At 38.2% G+C, this 17,972-nt stretch overlaps 2 protein-coding genes across 4 annotated transcripts in view; both read left to right on the forward strand.

Annotated features, from left to right (window-relative positions):
- trpn1 (transient receptor potential cation channel, subfamily N, member 1) overlaps positions 1-4,568 on the forward strand; it is a 34,019-nt gene extending 29,451 nt beyond the window's left edge. For 2 of the 3 annotated variants that reach the window (XM_048203131.1, XM_048203132.1), the window contains 4 exons: positions 499-941; positions 2,003-2,910; positions 2,998-3,144; positions 4,153-4,568. In XM_048203131.1, the coding sequence (XP_048059088.1) occupies positions 499-941; positions 2,003-2,910; positions 2,998-3,144; positions 4,153-4,280 (1,626 nt within the window). In that variant the 3' untranslated portion in view covers positions 4,281-4,568. The remainder of the gene's footprint in view (positions 1-498; positions 942-2,002; positions 2,911-2,997; positions 3,145-4,152) is intronic. The other variant, XM_048203133.1, reaches the window with a different exon arrangement.
- A 6,472-nt stretch (positions 4,569-11,040) lies between these two features.
- On the forward strand, positions 11,041-15,227 carry LOC125275838 (G-protein coupled receptor 20). The gene is made up of 2 exons (XM_048203136.1): positions 11,041-11,647; positions 13,103-15,227. Exon 2 carries the CDS (start codon positions 13,105-13,107, stop codon positions 14,179-14,181), a length of 1,077 nt encoding a protein of 358 aa, XP_048059093.1. The 5' UTR covers positions 11,041-11,647; positions 13,103-13,104; the 3' UTR covers positions 14,182-15,227.
- The last annotated feature ends 2,745 nt before the right edge of the window (positions 15,228-17,972 follow it).

Consider the following 17,972-nt stretch of genomic DNA (forward strand, 5'->3'; position numbering starts at 1 on the left):
TTCTTCCTGAGTCTTTCCATCAGTGTCGACTCCGGTTTGAACAATGTAAGGCTGAACACCGTTACTGACAATCCTCATTTTGGCTGCGTGACATTCTCCAGCTTTGTTGTTGTTGAGCTGTTAAAGCTCCGCCCTCTTCTGGAAAGGGGGCGGGAGCAGCAGCTCATTTGCATTTAAAGGGACACACACAAAAACAGCGTGTTTTTGCTCACACCCAAATATGGTCAAATTTGACAAGCTATAATAAATGATCTGTGGGGGATTTTGAGCTGAAACTTCATAGACATTCTGAGGACACCAGAGACTTTTACATTTTATGAAAGAAGCATTATTGGTCACCTTTAATGAACATGAGCAGAAGAGGCTCAGAGGAAGATTTCTAGCTTTAAAAACTTGTTGAAACTTTTTCTGCTGCAAATAAACCAATTGAAGTTGCATCATTTAGCTTTTTTTTCCCCATGATATCAGAAGTGGATTATTTTGTTTTATGTTTTGTAGTTTGTGTTCAATCTGATGGTGTGCGGACGGATGAATGATAATCTGGCTCTGGAGGAGTTGGTCCTTCATTCTCCCGCTCCTCTGGATACGTCCGTCCGTCTCTCGCGAGCTCTGACTCTGGCCGCACTCAGAGAGAAGGAGCGTTCAGTGGACCTGCACGCAGCCGCTCGTCATTGTGAGGTCATGGCCTCTGATCTCCTGACCTTAGCCTCCTCAGCCGGGGGTCACGGCGCAGGTCCGATTCTCAGGGCCATGGATCATCGGGGTGCCAGCGTGCTGGACTGCCTGATCGAGTGCCAGCAGAAAGCTGTGGTGTCCCATTCGGCGGTGCAGACGTACCTGACGGACGTGTGGTACGGAAGCCTGCAGTTGGACTCCTGGAAGATCCTGCTGCTGTTCTTCTGTTTGCTTATCTGCCTTCCGCTGTGGCTGCTCAGACACAGGTACAGTCTTTCTGAGGAAACTCTGCATTTACATTCACTTCACAGCTAATCAGTGTTGTTACTGATAACTAACACTAAAAATCTTATGGGATTGGATCAACATGAGAGCGAATAATTGATGACAGAATTTTCATTTTTGGGTGAACTGTCTCTTTAATTGAAATAAAAAAAACATTAATTGGAATAAAATAAAATGTATTTAAAAAATTCTAATTTTCATTTAGTTTAAGTTGAAGTACTAAATTGACTAAAACTAAAACATAAAAATTAATAAAAACTAAATAGACATTTAAAAAAAAAAGCTAATAATGACAAAAGCACACAAAAACTCTAACTGAAATGAAAATGGAAAATATAAAAATCTTTTTTAATTTTAGTTTAAGTTTTAATAGTTTTAGTAGGGGTGTAACAATTGGTTCGATATATGACACTAATCTCACGATACGATACTTTGTGTGTCTCTGTTCTTGTATATATATGGTTTATGAGGACACAAATGTGTATAATAACATGGTTATTATAACGTAAACATGGACATTTCCTGTGTCCTCGTAAACCAAATGGCTTAAAAAACTAAATACTAAACGGTATTTTTTTTTAATTCAAAAAATGCAGAAAATTTTCTGTGATGGGAAGGTTTAGGGGTAGTTTAAAGGGATAGAATATACAGTTTGTACAGGATAAAATCCATTACATCTATGGAGAGTTCCCGTAAACCATATACATACATGTGTGTGTGCGTACAGGTTTGGCTATAATTGTGAGGGACAAATGTCCTCACTTATATAGTGAAATATTGTGAAAACCAACTACTGAAGACATTTTACTGGTCCTCACTAGTTAAAAAGGCTTATAAATCGGCCAAAACATGTTTTTAAATCTAGTGCTTGTACATGTTTCTGTGTAGAGTATGTTTAGGGTTAGGGCCCATAGAAAATATTATTAATCTGATATAAAATCAACAGAAGTCTATGAGATGTCCTCACGAATATAGTGAAACAAACATGTGTATGTTTGTGTGTGTCCTGATTGAGAAATGTGTGTAATCATTTTCCACACAGCTTCAGCACCATCCCAATTGTGAAGTTCATGAGCCACCTGGTGTCACACCTCTTCTTGTTGGCCCTGTTCATCCTGACTATCGTGTACCCACCCATCAATCCTCTATCCCAGGGCCGTCTGGTGCCCGGCTGGTCCGAGTGTCTGTTGCTGATCTGGCTTTGTGGAATGCTGGTTTCCGAGTTGACTCTCCCAGGTAAGCGCACTGGATTAGCCTGGATTCGTCTTCTCCTCCTGGGTTTTTCTGCCGCGGCTCTACTGTGCCACCTGCTGGCGGTCGTCAGCCATCTCTGGCCACTGAATCACCTGCACTGCCTGTTCGTGCGGAACGTCTTTCTGGCTGTCGCCATGACGCTCGGCTTCATCCAGCTGCTGGAGTTCCTGACTTTCCATCACTTATTCGGCCCGTGGGCCATAATCATCCGAGACTTGATAAAGGATCTATGTCGGTTCGCCGTGATCCTCATGTTGTTCCACACCGCCTTCACACTAAGTCTCACAGCACTATGCCAGCCGCTGTATCCACCGGATTGTGTCAACAGCACCGTTAACGCCACGGAAGTGAGAGTGCCGGATCCGTTAAACATATCCGTGCTGCTCTTCTTCGCCTTGTTTGGTTTAACCGAACCAGATAAAATTCCCGTCGTGGAATGCTCGCCTCCCGCGACGGCCATTTTGGCTAAAATGGTATTCGGCGTGTATCTGGTCGTGACGTTCATCGTGTTGGTCAACCTCCTCATTGCCATGATGAGCGACACGTATCAGCGCATCCAGGCTCAATCCGACACGGAGTGGAAGTTCGGCCGTGCAGTTCTTATCCGCGATATGTGTCGCAAATCTGGAATTCCGTCCCCGTTCAACCTGTTCACCAACCTGTTCTACTCCATCAAGGTTCTCTGCAAGTGTGCAGGTATGATTCGCTTTTCATTCGTGAACGTTTGCATGTTTGTTTCTCCTACTGAATAGAAAACATATCTGTATCCTGTTCTCTGTTCAGGGAAGATCTGTTCTGTGGAGAGTCGTTATGTGACGAACGAGGATGAAGACGCTGAAGGTTTGTCTGACTCTCGTTCTCTAGATCATCTGGCTCAAACATCTGTCAGCTGGGTCAGAAGGAACAAGAGGACGCAGATCCTCCCCGAGGGCAAGTGCATCTCATTTCCCAGGCACAATTCACTTCTCTTCTGCTTTGGTAGGAGATTCATTTATGTGGTCAGTTTTAAACTAACCCCGTCCACTAGATTATATTATTTAAGCAATGGTGTTATTCAGAAATGACACTGGACCTGTTTAAAACACTTCTCTTTGGAAGAATTTAGATTTTATGTTCAATATCAAACAGAAGGAGCCTATATAATTGCTATATTTTTATATTATTGTATGAAAAATATTGTTAAATTATTATATTTTATTTAATTATTGAAGTTTTTTTGTTATTGTTACTCTTAGTTTGCCATAAAAATAGCATTTGCTGGCCCTAAAAATTAAAGACAGATGCGATTAATCACATCTAACCTAAAATATAGATACAATTAATTGCGATTAATTTATTTGACAGCACTTATTTATATAATTAGCGCTGTCAAATCAATTAATCAAATCTATCTTTTAGGTTAGATGTCATTAATTGCAATTAGTTAATTTAACAGCAATAATTTATTTATGTAACTAGTGTTGTCATGGCATCTGTCTTTTAGGTTAGATGTGATTAATCGCGATTAATTGATTTGACAGCACTAAAATAAATACATGAATTATTGAATATTATATTATGTTATATTATTTAAACTTTTTATTTTTTATTGTTTAAATAAAGAACATATAGTTGAAGATGCTTTTCTGTTATTGTTTAGTCAATCTAAACTGTTAGGAAAGGAATAGTAGGAAATAGTACAACCATTAAAAATGCTTTGGAACTGCATGCACATTTGAGTAAGTGAATAATGAAAAATATTTATGTATAACCCACGTGAATGCACATGAATTACATTTTTATATTTATATGCCAATTTGCATGCATTAAATAAATAAATACATGAATAAATAAATATTATGTTATATTACATTTTGAGCAAAAACTTTTGAAAAAAGTTTTGTTAGGTAGACATTGTCAGGTGTCAGTCTCAACCAGTCTTGTGTTGTTCCTGTGCAGGTGGTCAGATCACGATGTCCAGGTCTGGAGGACAGGTGCACGTGGAGAACGTTGTTGATTGGCCGTCGGTGGTCCAGCAGTTTTTAACCCAGCGTAGACAGAGGGACAGATCACTGGAGGATGAATGACCGACAGCTCACCATGATGGATGAGTTTGCACTGCCTATATGAGCACCAGTCCAACCACATCACTTCCTGTTTAATGCTGTCAGCTTCAGCATATCACAGCCTTTGCCTTTATCTGATGTTGACTCCTCACTAGTCACTTTAATGTAAGATGTCATTTACTGCACACTACTGGTCAAAAGTTTGGGGTCGGTAAGATTTTTTAATGTTTTTGAAAGAAGTCTCTTCTGCTCACCAAGGCTGCATTTATTTGATCAAAAATACAGTAAAAAATCTGAAATATTATTACAGTTTAATAAAGCTGTTTTCTATGTGAATATATTATAAAATATAATTTATTCCTGTGATCAAAGCTGAATTTTCAGCATCATTACTCCAGTCATCAGTGTCACATGATCCTTCAGAAAATATGCTGATTTGCTACTTTTCTGATTATTATCAATGTTGAAAACAGTTTTATATTTTTGTGGAAACTGATACATTTTATTTTTCAAGGTTCTTTGATGAACAGAAAGTTTAAAAGAACAGCATTTATTTGAAAGTAACATTATAAATGTCTGTACTGTCACTTTGGACCCATTTAATGCATCCTTGCTGAATAAAATTTCTTTCAACAACAACAAAAAAGATCTTTCTGACCACAAACTTTTGACATGCTCATGATTAGAGTGGGTTGTGATGTGCGTTCCAACTCGATATCTCTGACTTCTGATAATAAAAGCGTTTTATTGGCCGATGCTAGAAAGATGACATGAAACCAGTTGCAGTGATCGCAATTGTTTTACAAGCTGTTCACTTGTCAACAGTGTTTCTCCATGTAAGAAGTTGAAAACTGAAGGAAAATCACTAAAGCACTGCCAGGAGAATTTTTTACAGTATTACATTTTGTGTTTGTTAGTTTTATTATTAGTGCCTCAGAAATATCAGTGTTAATGATATGGAAAAATATCTTTTTTTTTTTTCTTTTTTTTTTTACTACATTTTATTATACACTTTTATTAGTACACACGTGAATGACACGTTAAATAATGTTACATGCTACATATAGCTGTCAGCAGCGCCTTTACAACAAACTTATCAACAAGCTTAAATCATGTTAGTTCTGAACTTTGACTGTTATGAAAACAAAAAATAAAAGATAATGTGGACCAACATTATTGAGGAAGGTTTATTAGTTCTCTCAATCTGTCAGTCATCATTGTATTGCATTGCATTATATGTTTAAAAACTACAGAGATTTGATCATAAAACTAAGCATTTAAATATCATGTTATTGGCAGATATAGAACGACGACTGATATTTATATGCATTTTATGTATCCGCTATAGTGCTATAAAGGTCTCATTACAAATATCATAATTTCATCTTACGTTTTGTCCATATAAATATCAGCATCCACACCAAATTGCATATTTTTGCTCAGTTTGGGCCTCTGAATCAAACAACTGTTTTTTTTTTTTTTATCTATATTCTCACTATATCAGACTATATGAGCCATAAAAGCCTGATGTATTCAATAATTATTTTGTATCAAGTTTCAATAAACTGTTATTTTATGTATCAGCCTTTACAGTAACACATTATTTACTGGAAGGCTGATTATTTGCATGCTAACAGGTTAACTAGTAAATTATATTGTGTTTGACGTGAGACTATGTCGATGTCCACTTCTTCCTCTTGGAGACGAAATGAAACAGGCTCGTCGTGGTCATTCGTACAGTCAGATCTATGATGATTCCCACTCTCACAGGAAGTGTCTCGCTAACCTGCTTTACTCATGCTTTTAACTGATGATTGATGGGTATATACGCTTAAAACATGTCCTGTCAGTTTTAACTCTGGACAGAGTGATGAGTGAAGAATAAACATTTGTAACGAGGGCCAGTTTTTCACTTTTATGGATGTTCATTTTTGGCCGTGTGTTTATACTGAGACAGTAATTCATCCGTCCTGCATTAGGAGGGAAAGCGCAAGACTGCGTATTTCTGAAAATTAGAGGATTTGTTTTCTAGAAACGTCCTAAAATTAACCACGTTTGAGTAAAATAACAGCTAATTCACTCTTCCGTGTGATGGATTCACTCGCATTTATCAGACATTCAGACCAAACACTACATTTATGTTTCCTGTTTTGAGCTTCTCATGTTGCTAATTTTATATCCATAAGAATTTACTCTTCATCTTGCTGTTTAAAGTTTTTCTATCCAAGCACAAGAATCCAAAAACACTAAAAATCTTCCAAAACAGTTTACTCTTATAGTGTATAATATCAGGCGCATTCTTCTTGTCCTCATTTGACTGTTTGTTTTCACTTTTTCTTAACACTCATATATGGAAGCCCATTTGTGCCACATAAAAAAAACACCATACTATTTATTAAATCAATTATGACACTAAATTTTGAGATGTCAAAATTATGACACTGAATTGAGAATTCATAAAAATGTCATTAGTATGTCATAATTATCACATACTAAGTCATAATTATAAGGAAAAAGTCTAAATTATGCCATACTAAATCATAACTGAGATTTGTCTCTGTCATAATTCTTGTCATAAGTCTTTTAATTTCATAATTTTTACTTTAAATGTCTTAATTATGACTTTTTAAGCCATAATTCAGATTTAGTATGTTAATTTTTAATCTCATAATTATGATATAAAAGGTAGAAATTACCAGATAGTCTAAATTATAACACATCAAATCATATTTACAACATACCAAGTCATAAATATAAGAAAAAGTTGAAATTACGACATACTAAATCATAATTGACTTAAGTCAAGTCAAAATTAGAAATTCTTTCTGCATCATAATTCTGACTTTTTATTTTGAGTGTCATAATTATGTCATGATTTTTAAGCCTTAATTTTTACTGTCAATTTCAACTGTCATATTATTATGACTATTATGACTATTATGATTTTTCATCTTATAATTGACATAGTATGTCATAAATTTATTATGAATTACAAAAGTATTTTTTCTTATGTGGCGTAAATGGGCCTCCGTGTATATATATATGACAAAAATATCTAAACATTTCTATATTTTCTATTAAGTAACATATGCATTCACCTTATTTTTGAATGTGCGTGACTTCTGATTAATCAGCTGCTATAGATAAATAACTAGAAGAATAACAAAGTGCAACAAACATTAAAACTATTTCTGCTACAAACCAATGTGTTTATGATTATGATAATAACCTAAAATTGCATAACAAATACCAGTCTGGAATATCATGCAGCATAACAGACTGTTTTTGTACAGCTAAAATAAGACCAGCAAACCACATTAGGCTGGTTAAAGCTAGTCTTTTAAGTGTGTTTCTTTGGAAAATGTAATGGAAATGTTCCATGCCATTCTTTAAAGTACTGCGAAGTACCATGGTACTAGACCATATTCAGCCTGATTTCACCATCATTGTATTGTTTGTAAGTGCTGGGATCTTTAACAGGTAAATCACCCATTAACTTTACATTCTGAATGTGATGTTGGTAATCTGACACACCCGTCTGTCGCTGTCCTTCATATATACAGAACTAGTTTTACAGTTTCATTAGTTGTTGAAGGCCAGAAGTGATTTATTGTCTCTGGGTTTTATCAAGGTGAAGGATGTTTAGACAGTGACGCTGAAGAGACTCCATCTGCTCCGCTGTTAAAGACTCAAGACTGGACAGACGTATTCAGTACAAAACAAAACACATTAGCATTCAGTTTGTTTCCTCACAAACCATTGTCATGTTAATTTGCCTTTATCTGCCGTTTAAAGTTTGTCACCTTGGAAAATCAGCTCTGAAACCATTCTAGAAATGTAAGTCCGACGGTAACTATACTCAATTCATTCAAACCCATTCGCAAAAGGATAACTATAAAGATAATTCTAAATATAAAAGAATAGCAAGTCCACATCACAACTGTAATGATACCGACACAGAGGAACGATATCATGGAATCATTTTCAGAATGATTTTTTTCCATCTGATGAATAATAAAAGCCAATCAGAATCCATTCTGCTTTAAAGAGCTTGATCATTTAAAGCGACAGATGACAAAACTGCAGAGGGCGCTTAGAATAAACAACAATATCTTGCGTTGATGTGGATGCTAATATAGTTTTCGTCATAAGCAGCCTTTGCAATTTGAAGGCCCATTTCAAAGAAACAGTCGGAGACAAGCCGCTAGTAGCTGGCAGCACATCATTAACAAGTTAGTCATTGAATCATTCAATCAATTTGTTAAAAACGGCTGATTCATTCAGGGACAAAACAGAAGTGATTCATTAGAATGATTCATTCAAAACTGCAGATTCTTTCAGTAATGAAACTGAAACTGTATCGCTCTGAGACATGCAGTGGCTCTACTGTTTGGAACTATTTTCATTGGCAAAATAGAGGAAAAACGGACAATATTGTGTCTAAAATGTAAGTTACTTGATAGCCTATTAACTTATTGTTATTGAATTGTTGTTTAAAATCAATATCACATTTGCAAATGTGCTGATATTCGGGAAAACTGCACTTTTGCGTGTGTGATATTGCTTATACGGAGACTTTTTTACACCATATCTCGTTTTTTTAAGCTTTTTTATTAATTTGGCCGCTACTGGTTATCATTATTGACTAGTTATCTTTATATTTATCGTTTTTGGTGTGAACAGAACCGCTCAATCTCCCTTCATCCTGTGAGGCACCCTGGTAAAGAGTCTGTTCTGAGAGAGATCAGGGTAAATCATAACGTGTCCAGATACAGATGTCTCCATCAAGATTTGATGGAGAATGACAGTTCAGTTTCCAATCTGATTCAGAGTCACTGCTTTGTTAAAAATGGTCAAACACGTCTACCCAAGTGTTTTTCTGCTAAAATGCATCCCAGTCATCCTTGGCCAATCTATAGTTCATATTTTGTGGCTGTTTCATCATTGTTGCTGTTATATAATTTCTCCTTTGATCTGCATGTTCTTTGTTTCAGATCTGTGTCTTTTCAGGCTTTTGTTTCAGAGTGTTTATGCAAAGAAATAACAAATCATGATCTCAGAATATTGCAGGATTTACTGTAACATGGATGGATATCTGTTATGGTTTGTGCGTTTCAGCCTTGACACTCAATCTGCTGAAGAATGAGGTGCAGGACTTCACTAATGCAGTGTTTCTCTTATGAGCTCCAGCTGTTGAGCGGATGGGCTTTGAGGACCCGTGTTTCTTCGTGTGTGTCTGTGAGGTGAGGTAACGCACCGAGGGTCCAGGACGGTTCACCTCAGGCTGACTGTCTCACGGGTGGTCCACCATCACTCACTGTGTTTCGATGGAGGAGCCTCTTTAAAGGCCCACTGAAGTGCCTTAAAATGCGTAGCATTATTCAGTGTGTTGAAGTAATTTCAACTGAAACAGGAAGACAGTGCGGGACATATCAAACAGCTCCTCCCCTTTTTTTAAAATAGCCATAGCTGTTGAGCTTGGTAAAGCCTCATTCTCCCCATAATCTCTAATTGTTTCTCCTCCAAATCTCCTCCATATCACTTTAAAATACAGCATTCTGTGCAGAATTCAAATGAGTCCGATATGTTTAGTGGTTTATGCCAACTCGTGCTTATGATCCGCTCTGTGCTATCGTGTCTCTAGACCAGAGTAGACTGAGCAGACATCAAACCAGATTTCATTCACCTCAATGGAAAGCATATTTACACTGTCTGAATTGTCCCTATCCCTTATATAGTGCACTATGTGCCATTTACAATGTATAAAATAGTAAATATGTGAACAAGTGACTGATTTCAGCCGCAGCTTCAGCATCTATTTATAATGTAGGGGGCGGGACACTTATACTCTAGAAAGCATTTGATTGGACAGATGTCATCAAGACCGTTGATCCATATTGGCTTGAGAGACTAAGTTTTGAATGCTTATATCTTCTAAATGCGAATTTTGCCATTGTAAGGCTAACATATTCATATTAAAAGCCAAAAAAATTCCTTTTTTTAAAAGACATTTGCAGGTATGCTTCATCAATCTCTCATCTAAAAATGTGCTTAATTGTCAAAATAATTATGCAACAATGTAAATATATAATTATTATTTGTATTTAGTATTATTTGTTTTTAATATTATTAATATTATAAGAATTAATAATATAATACATAATCTTTGTTTCAAGCACAAAATGCATTCTGATGCATATATGCAAAAATGCATATACATATATATGTGTGTGTGTGTGTGTGTGTGTGTGTGTGTGTGTGTGTGTGTGTGTGTGTGTGTGTGTGTGTGTGTGTATACACATGAAAAATGTCAATGCAAATCTAACATTTAAATAACATTTTCTTTATGCTAAATGTAATATTTAAATCTCTGTAAATATATGTATACAGTATATATATAGTTAATATATTTTATATATATAATTATGATTAATTATCATGAAAATAATAATGCCACAACATAAACATATTATTATTTATTGTTTGTTTTATAATATTATTTATATAATAATAATATAGTCATGGAAATATTGTCAAAATGCAAATATGACATTTTCTTCATGCAAAATGCAATATTTAAATAAATAAAATATATCATATTTCTAATAATTATATTACTTATATAGCCTATATGTATTCATGAAAAAAAAAATTTAATATGTAAATGTGTACATTACATTTTTTATTTTTTAATTGTCATGAAATATGACAAATAACATTTGTATATAAATAACTTTTTTTCTTCATGCAAAATGTAATATTTAAATATTTAAAATAAATTTCTTCTTTTTTTTTTCTTCTTTGAAAATCTGTAGCATTAAAAACAGTTGTGGTCATTTTCAAAATAGTCATGTAATCCATGCATTTGTGCACAAACTCTCAGAAGAAAGATCTAAATATGGAGTATGGCTGTGAGTTTTGCCATGGCTGACTGACATCCCAGAGGCCTGTTTACTGGGTGAAGTTTACAGCTCTAATCCCACAAGACTGATGGTACTGCAAAGTGACTTTTAAGAGCTTCTGCCCGGAGTTTAGAGGGGTTGTTGAGAAGATGAGAAAGAGAGCGAGGGAAGGGGAGGGTGATGGACAGACCAAGAATGAGGGGGCCTAAAAGTCTGTCATTCTTCAGCGAGACTCACTTCATGAAAGAGCAACTTCTGGAAAGAGAGCGCGCACTTATCCTTGAGAGGCAAAGAGACAGTTTAGACTGAAGACAAATCAGAACATCATCCAAATGGACACTGCTGCACTGGGATGTGCAGTTTTATCAATCTGCATTATTAGTAATGGAGATTGTTGAGATTTCAGTGAAGCTTTATTTGATTTAAGAACTACAGAAAGGAACCAACATCCACCTGGACCAGAAAGAACAGCTTCCAACCCCACCGGTGAGAATCTCCTCTTTATTTGCTTATGAAAATATGTCTGCTTTGAGATGTATTTATAATAGAATCAGTTGAACCTCAAACCATTGGATGTTAATAATATATATTTTCCATGAGAAATGACCGCTGATTGAACCATGAGGAAATTACAGAACAACATGATGTTCCATGAGACGGAATCCAAATGGAACTTAAACTCCTAATATGGAACATTCATGTAAAGATCAGATAGAGTTAAACAGCTGATGAGAGAGAATCTGAGATTCTTTTACATATTTCATTAAAGTTCTTAAACTCTGACTGACATTCAGAACGAGTCTCAGAGACGTCAGCGAACAGGAGCACAAACTCTCTCACAAAAAAAAAAAAAAAAAAAAAAAAATGCCAAAGAATGTTCCATTTTTAGAAAGCTATGGAAAGATTCACACAGAGCCCGGATTGGTGGTGGTACTTTAAGGGCTGTTTGAAAGTTGTTTTCAAGTTTAGATATTTGTTTTAATGACCCTACAAGTTCAATTAAACCATCAAAATATGAGGAAAGTATTTTATATTTTTTTAATATTTTAAATATGAGGGAAGAACAAAACACTAAACTTGGTTAAGGTATTTATCTGACAAAAAAAAATCGGCAAATAGAAAGAAAAAAAGCTCAAGGAAAAACATATACATTGACTACAATTTAATCAGTTATCAATATTTCGTTGGTTCTCTCTTGTTTTTGCATGTGTTCTTAATTTCTTTGTATGAAAGCCTGACCAAATATTTGCCATGTTTCATTGTGTTATCATAAATAAAATAATCGACTCCAAGCACAACTACACAATATGCGTACAAAATCTTAAACGAAATTTCTAAATTTAATAAAGGGTGAAGGTGTAAATTTTCCTAGACATCACTAGACATTTCCTAGACATCACTTTTGGCCACTATTTTATTTTATTTTATATATAAAATAAAATAAAATTTGCTGCTCTAAAACATTTCTCATTAACAAGCTAAAAACAGTTGTGTTCCTTAATATTTTTGTGGAAACATCTTTAAAAAAAATATATTTTTTAAATTAAACTTTTGAATTTTAGTTATGTTGTTACATATTTTACACTGTACCATAGGTTAACATCATAATTTACTTAAATATTTAATGAGCTAAGCATTGTGTAGTTTATAACTGGTTGCTTTTAGAATATATGTATATACAATGTATATATATATATATATATATATATATATATATATATATATATACATCATTTATATATTAGATTAATTAAACAACTACAGTTTAATACCATCCTTTTCTACACCAATCAAAATATTTATGTATTTACATTTAATTATAATTAATGTAATTTATTTATACTTTGTGTGTATATAATAATATTTATATTATTATCTATTATATATATTTTATATTTGTAATTGATTATTTGTTTTTAACTTTTATTTTCTGTGTTCTAGCCATGGAGATCCTCCTCGAAGCACATTCTAACATCACATCCGAGTCTCCCATCAATACCAGCGTCCACCGCCTGGGGGTGCCGGACCTGAAGAAACTGGCCCACCTGGACAAGTCTCTGTACCAGGAGTTCTACGTCCTGTGGATCACGCTGATGGTGGTGAACACACTCATGTTTGTGGTCGGCGTGGTCCTGAACAGCCTGGCGCTCTGCGTGTTCTGCCAGCGGAGCCGCTCTCGGACGACCCCGGCCATTTACACCATAAACCTGGCGGTGGCCGACCTTCTGGTGGCGCTGTCACTCCCGGCCCGCATTGCGTTTTATCACAGCGGAGGCGACTGTGTGGCGTGTTTCTACATGCACACCTTCAGCTACTTTGTGAACATGTACTGCAGTATTTTGTTTCTCACTAGCATCTGCGTGGACCGCTATATGGCAGTGGTGCGGTCGGCGGGAAGCCGCAGACGAAGCCCAGCGGCGGCAAAATGTGTTAGCATGTGCGTGTGGCTGTTCGCCGTGGTGGTCACGTACTCGCTGCAAACCTCGGCCCTGGACTTTCACGGAGCTTCATGCTGCCGCGGTGCCGTGCTCTTCACCCTCACCGTGCTGGAGTTCGTCTTACCGCTCCTGGTAATCGCGACGTTTACGATCCGTGTCGCCTGCGCGCTTGCGGACGGCAGGCTCATGCCGCAGAGCTGGGGGCGGCGTGCGCGTGCCGTCAGGCTGCTGGTAGCCGTATTGGTGGTATTTACCGTGTGCTTTACGCCATATCACGTGCGTGAGGCCGTGGTGTACTTCCAGCTAGGGGGCAGCAAAGAGCAGCACATGGTGGCGTATCACGTGACCATCACGCTCAGCAGTCTGAACAGCTGCCTGGATCCTGTGGTTTACTGCTTCGTGCCGGATAGTTTCCGCTCCACCCTGCGAAGAGAGCAGAAGAAGAGGTTCAGAGAGCAGCCGGTGGCAATCAAGGGAAACAGGAGCACCAAAGATACAGGAACGCCGACGGCCATCGCATACAGCGTCGCAACGCTCACGCTCACACCCTGCATACTGCCGTCCAGAGACATTCCCACCTGAAATCAAACACTCCGACAGGAGTTTTACCAATGGGTCAATATGAGAAATATCAAAGAAATGATCTATCATCTATAAACATTTACATGCATGTTCTTTACTTGATTATGCTTAAGCCTACAATGTGTGGTTATGTAAACGCCTCACTTTTCAAACAGCTTAAGCGACTGACACAGCTAGATTTTTGCCCGTTACCTCGATTTCACTCGGCGTGTAAACACCTTAAATTCTGCATCTATTCTTCCCTATTGCAATGTATATCCAAGTAAAATGGCTTCTTGAACAAGAACAAATGTAGATCAGGGCTTGATTTTGTCCATGGGGAATTGATTGGATGGTTGTGGTTTGCTATTGGTGGATCTCATGTGAGTGACAGGCTGCCCCGCCCTCACGCCAGTAAACACATCATCAGGGAAGACATGTCGCTGCAAGAGGGAGGGGAGGAGCATCCATATTACTATGAATGGGAGAAAGTGCAACGCATAAAATCGTGGAATAAGTCCCACCTTCTATATCAAACAGCCAGTCACCTGAAAATGCAATTTTTTTCTCATGATTTGAACGTTTAGAAACAAAACAGTTGTCAGATTTCATTGGTGATTTCAAATATAAAAATTTAATCACAAGATTGGTGAACATCTTTGGAGAATTTAAAGTTTCCCCATTCAGAGAAGAGCTGCACTCACATGACTGAAACAACTGCCCGAGAGGCGTTTCAAAGATGGCTGCCGATTGAAATTACTTGCCTTAAAGGCGCAGTAAGTGATTTATGAGAAACTTTGTTGAAAGTGAATCGGACCAAGCACCAAAGCACACTGGTAGCCAATCAGTAGTTGGGGGCGTGTCCACTCATGATGGGGGAGGAGAAAGAGTGAATCAATCAGCAGTAGGGGGCGTGTCCACTCATGATGGGGGAGGATAGAGAGTGAATCAATCAGCAGTAGGGGGCGTGTCCACTCTCAATGGGGGAGGAAAGTGAATCAATCAGCAATAGGGGGCGTGTCCACTCATGATGGGGGAGGAGAGTGTGAGCCAATCAGCAGTAGGGGTGTGTCCAGTCATGATGGGGGAGGAAAGTGAGTGAATCAGTCAGCAGTAGGGGGCATGTCCACTCATGATGGGGGAGGAGAGAGTGTGAGCCAATCAGCAGTAGGGGGTGTGTCCAGTCATGATGGGGGAGGAGAGAGTGAACCAATCAGCAGTAGGGGGTGTGTCCACTCTCAATGGGGGAGGAGAGTGAATCAATCAGCAATAGGGGGTGTGTCCACTCATGATGGGGGAGGAGAGAGTGAACCAATCAGCAGTAGGGGGCGTGTCCACTCTCAATGGGGGAGGAGAGAGTGAATCAATCCGCAGTAGGGGGTGTGTCCACTCTCAATGGGGGAAGAGAGAGTGAGCCAATCAGCAGTAGGGGTGTGTGTCCAGTCATGATGGGGGAGGAGAGTGAATCAATCAGCAATAGGGGGCGTGTCCACTCATGATGGGGGAGGAGAGAGTGAACCAATCAGCAGTAGGGGGTGTGTCCACTCTCAATGGGGGAAGAGAGAGTGTGAGCCAATCAGCAGTAGGGGGTGTGTCCAGTCATGATGGGGGAGGAGAGTGAATCAATCAGCAATAGGGGCGTGTCCACTCATGATGGGGGAGGAGAGAGTGAACCAATCAGCAGTAGGGGGCGTGTCCACTCATGATGGGGAGGAGAGTGAATCAATCAGCAATAGGGGGCGTGTCCACTCATGATGGGGAGGAGAGAGTGAACCAATCAGCAGTAGGGGGTGTGTCCACTCTCAATGGGGGAAGAGAGAGTGTGAGCCAATCAGCAGTAGGGGGTGTGTCCAGTCATGATGGGGGAGGAGAGTGAATCAATCAGCAATAGGGGGCGTGTCCACTCATGATGGGGGAGGAGAGAGTGAACCAATCAGCAGTAGGGGGCGTGTCCACTCATGATGGGGGAGGAGAGAGTGAACCAATCAGCAGTAGGGGGTGTGTCCACTCTCAATGGGGGAGGAGAGTGAATCAATCAGCAATAGGGGCGTGTCCACTCATGATGGGGGAGGAGAGAGTGAACCAATCAGCAGTAGGGGGCGTGTCCACTCTCAATGGGGGAGGAGAGAGTGAATCAATCCGCAGTAGGGGGTGTGTCCACTCTCAATGGGGGAAGAGAGAGTGTGAGCCAATCAGCAGTAGGGGTGTGTGTCCAGTCATGATGGGGGAGGAGAGTGAATCAATCAGCTGTATGGGGCGTGTCCACTCATGATGGGGGAGGAGAGTGAATCAATCAGCGGTAGGGGGCGTGTCCACTCATGATGGGGGAGGAGAGAGACTGAGCAAGATGGAGATTTGAAGAAAGACTGTAGAAAGAGAGATGGCTGAGAGACATTACAAAAGAGAAAAGCTCAGAGGAATATCACTGGAAAAAGAAGGGTTATGATCAAGCAAGAGCTTTAGGATCTGAGTTAATAATAGGAAAGCTTTCCAGCACTGGAGAGACCTAAGCGGGAGGCCTGAAAACAGACGCAGAGGTTGTGTTGTTTCTGCTCCATATGTGAGTGACACTGGTTTTGCAAATATGCTGTTGTTGTAATGTTAGCTGTAGTAACAGGACACTTTTGAGTGTCATTGTTTGTCTGGAGCTGCTGCCGACTAATAACCAACTCTTGCTTGTAGACACTCTTGAGTGTTCATTTTTTGTTCTTTCTTGTCATTCGTTCGTCATCCTTTGCTTTATTTTATGTAAAGCATTATTTAGCTTGGCTTCAGCTATGATAAAGAGACATCCACACTTGCATTGTGACTTCGTGCATTTTGGGGTGGAGCAATGAAGGGAGGATTGTGTTTGTTTGGGTTGATTTCAAATTTGAACAGTGTTTCTCAGAAATCACTTACCGCACCTTTAAAGGGACTTTGCTCTAGATCAGTGGTTCTTATCTAGTGAGGTTTGGATGACTTAAAATGTTTTAAAATGAGACACAACAAGCGTTAAAATCAGCTAAATCGACTAAAAATGAAGATTTAAGCTGACATCATATTTCTTATTTTAATATGTTCCCTCAACAATTTAATTGATTTTAAAACCAGCATTTGGTGTTGGAAATATGAGAGATGAGGGAATTACATCTAAATATGAACTCAAATATTTCACACATTTGTGTGACACATTTGTCCAAATCCAAACTATGCTGTCCACATTAATTTTTATACTCTTCTGTTGTCACTTTCTCCCAAAGTAAAAGAGAAATATTAACAGAGAACCAGAAAGAGAAACCTTTGAGCATTGAAATGTTCCTCTGACATATTCTTCCCGCTCTTCAAGAACATCTGTCATCAGACAGACATTCATATACATTCCAGGTATAGAGGGAAGTGACGTGGCCCGAGCCGCTGTTTTACGAGGTCACATGATGGACTCTCATACCCTACACGGAGCTGTTTATTTTGCTCCACACTTGATTTAATGGAGGTGTTGGATCATGTGTTTATGTGTGAAGACCACACTGAGACCAGAAACCTGCACAGCCTGAAACCACTCTTACTTACGACTCAAGATAAACTACTTTTTATGATCTGTTTAAAGTAGGATATCTGTCGAAACAAATGAGACCAATGTCTGTCAGTACAGAAATTGTTTATTCTCCTATTTAAAAAAAACAACATTCAGTTTTTTTACAGGAGAATATACAATACATATATTCTACTGTAAAAAAAACTCAAATACACATGTGGACATAAATGTTTTTTACAGGAGAATATTTTGTAAATGTTTTTAGTTTTGTTATTTTATTTTTTTAATGATGTTT

Source organism: Megalobrama amblycephala, linkage group LG9 (assembly GCF_018812025.1).
Source record: "Megalobrama amblycephala isolate DHTTF-2021 linkage group LG9, ASM1881202v1, whole genome shotgun sequence".
Classification (NCBI taxonomy): domain Eukaryota; kingdom Metazoa; phylum Chordata; class Actinopteri; order Cypriniformes; family Xenocyprididae; genus Megalobrama; species Megalobrama amblycephala.

What these genes read in the sequence shown, in the direction of transcription:
- LOC125275838 (XM_048203136.1), top strand. Translation starts at nt 13,105, where the DNA reads ATGGAGATCCTCCTCGAAGCACATTCTAACATCACATCCGAGTCTCCC.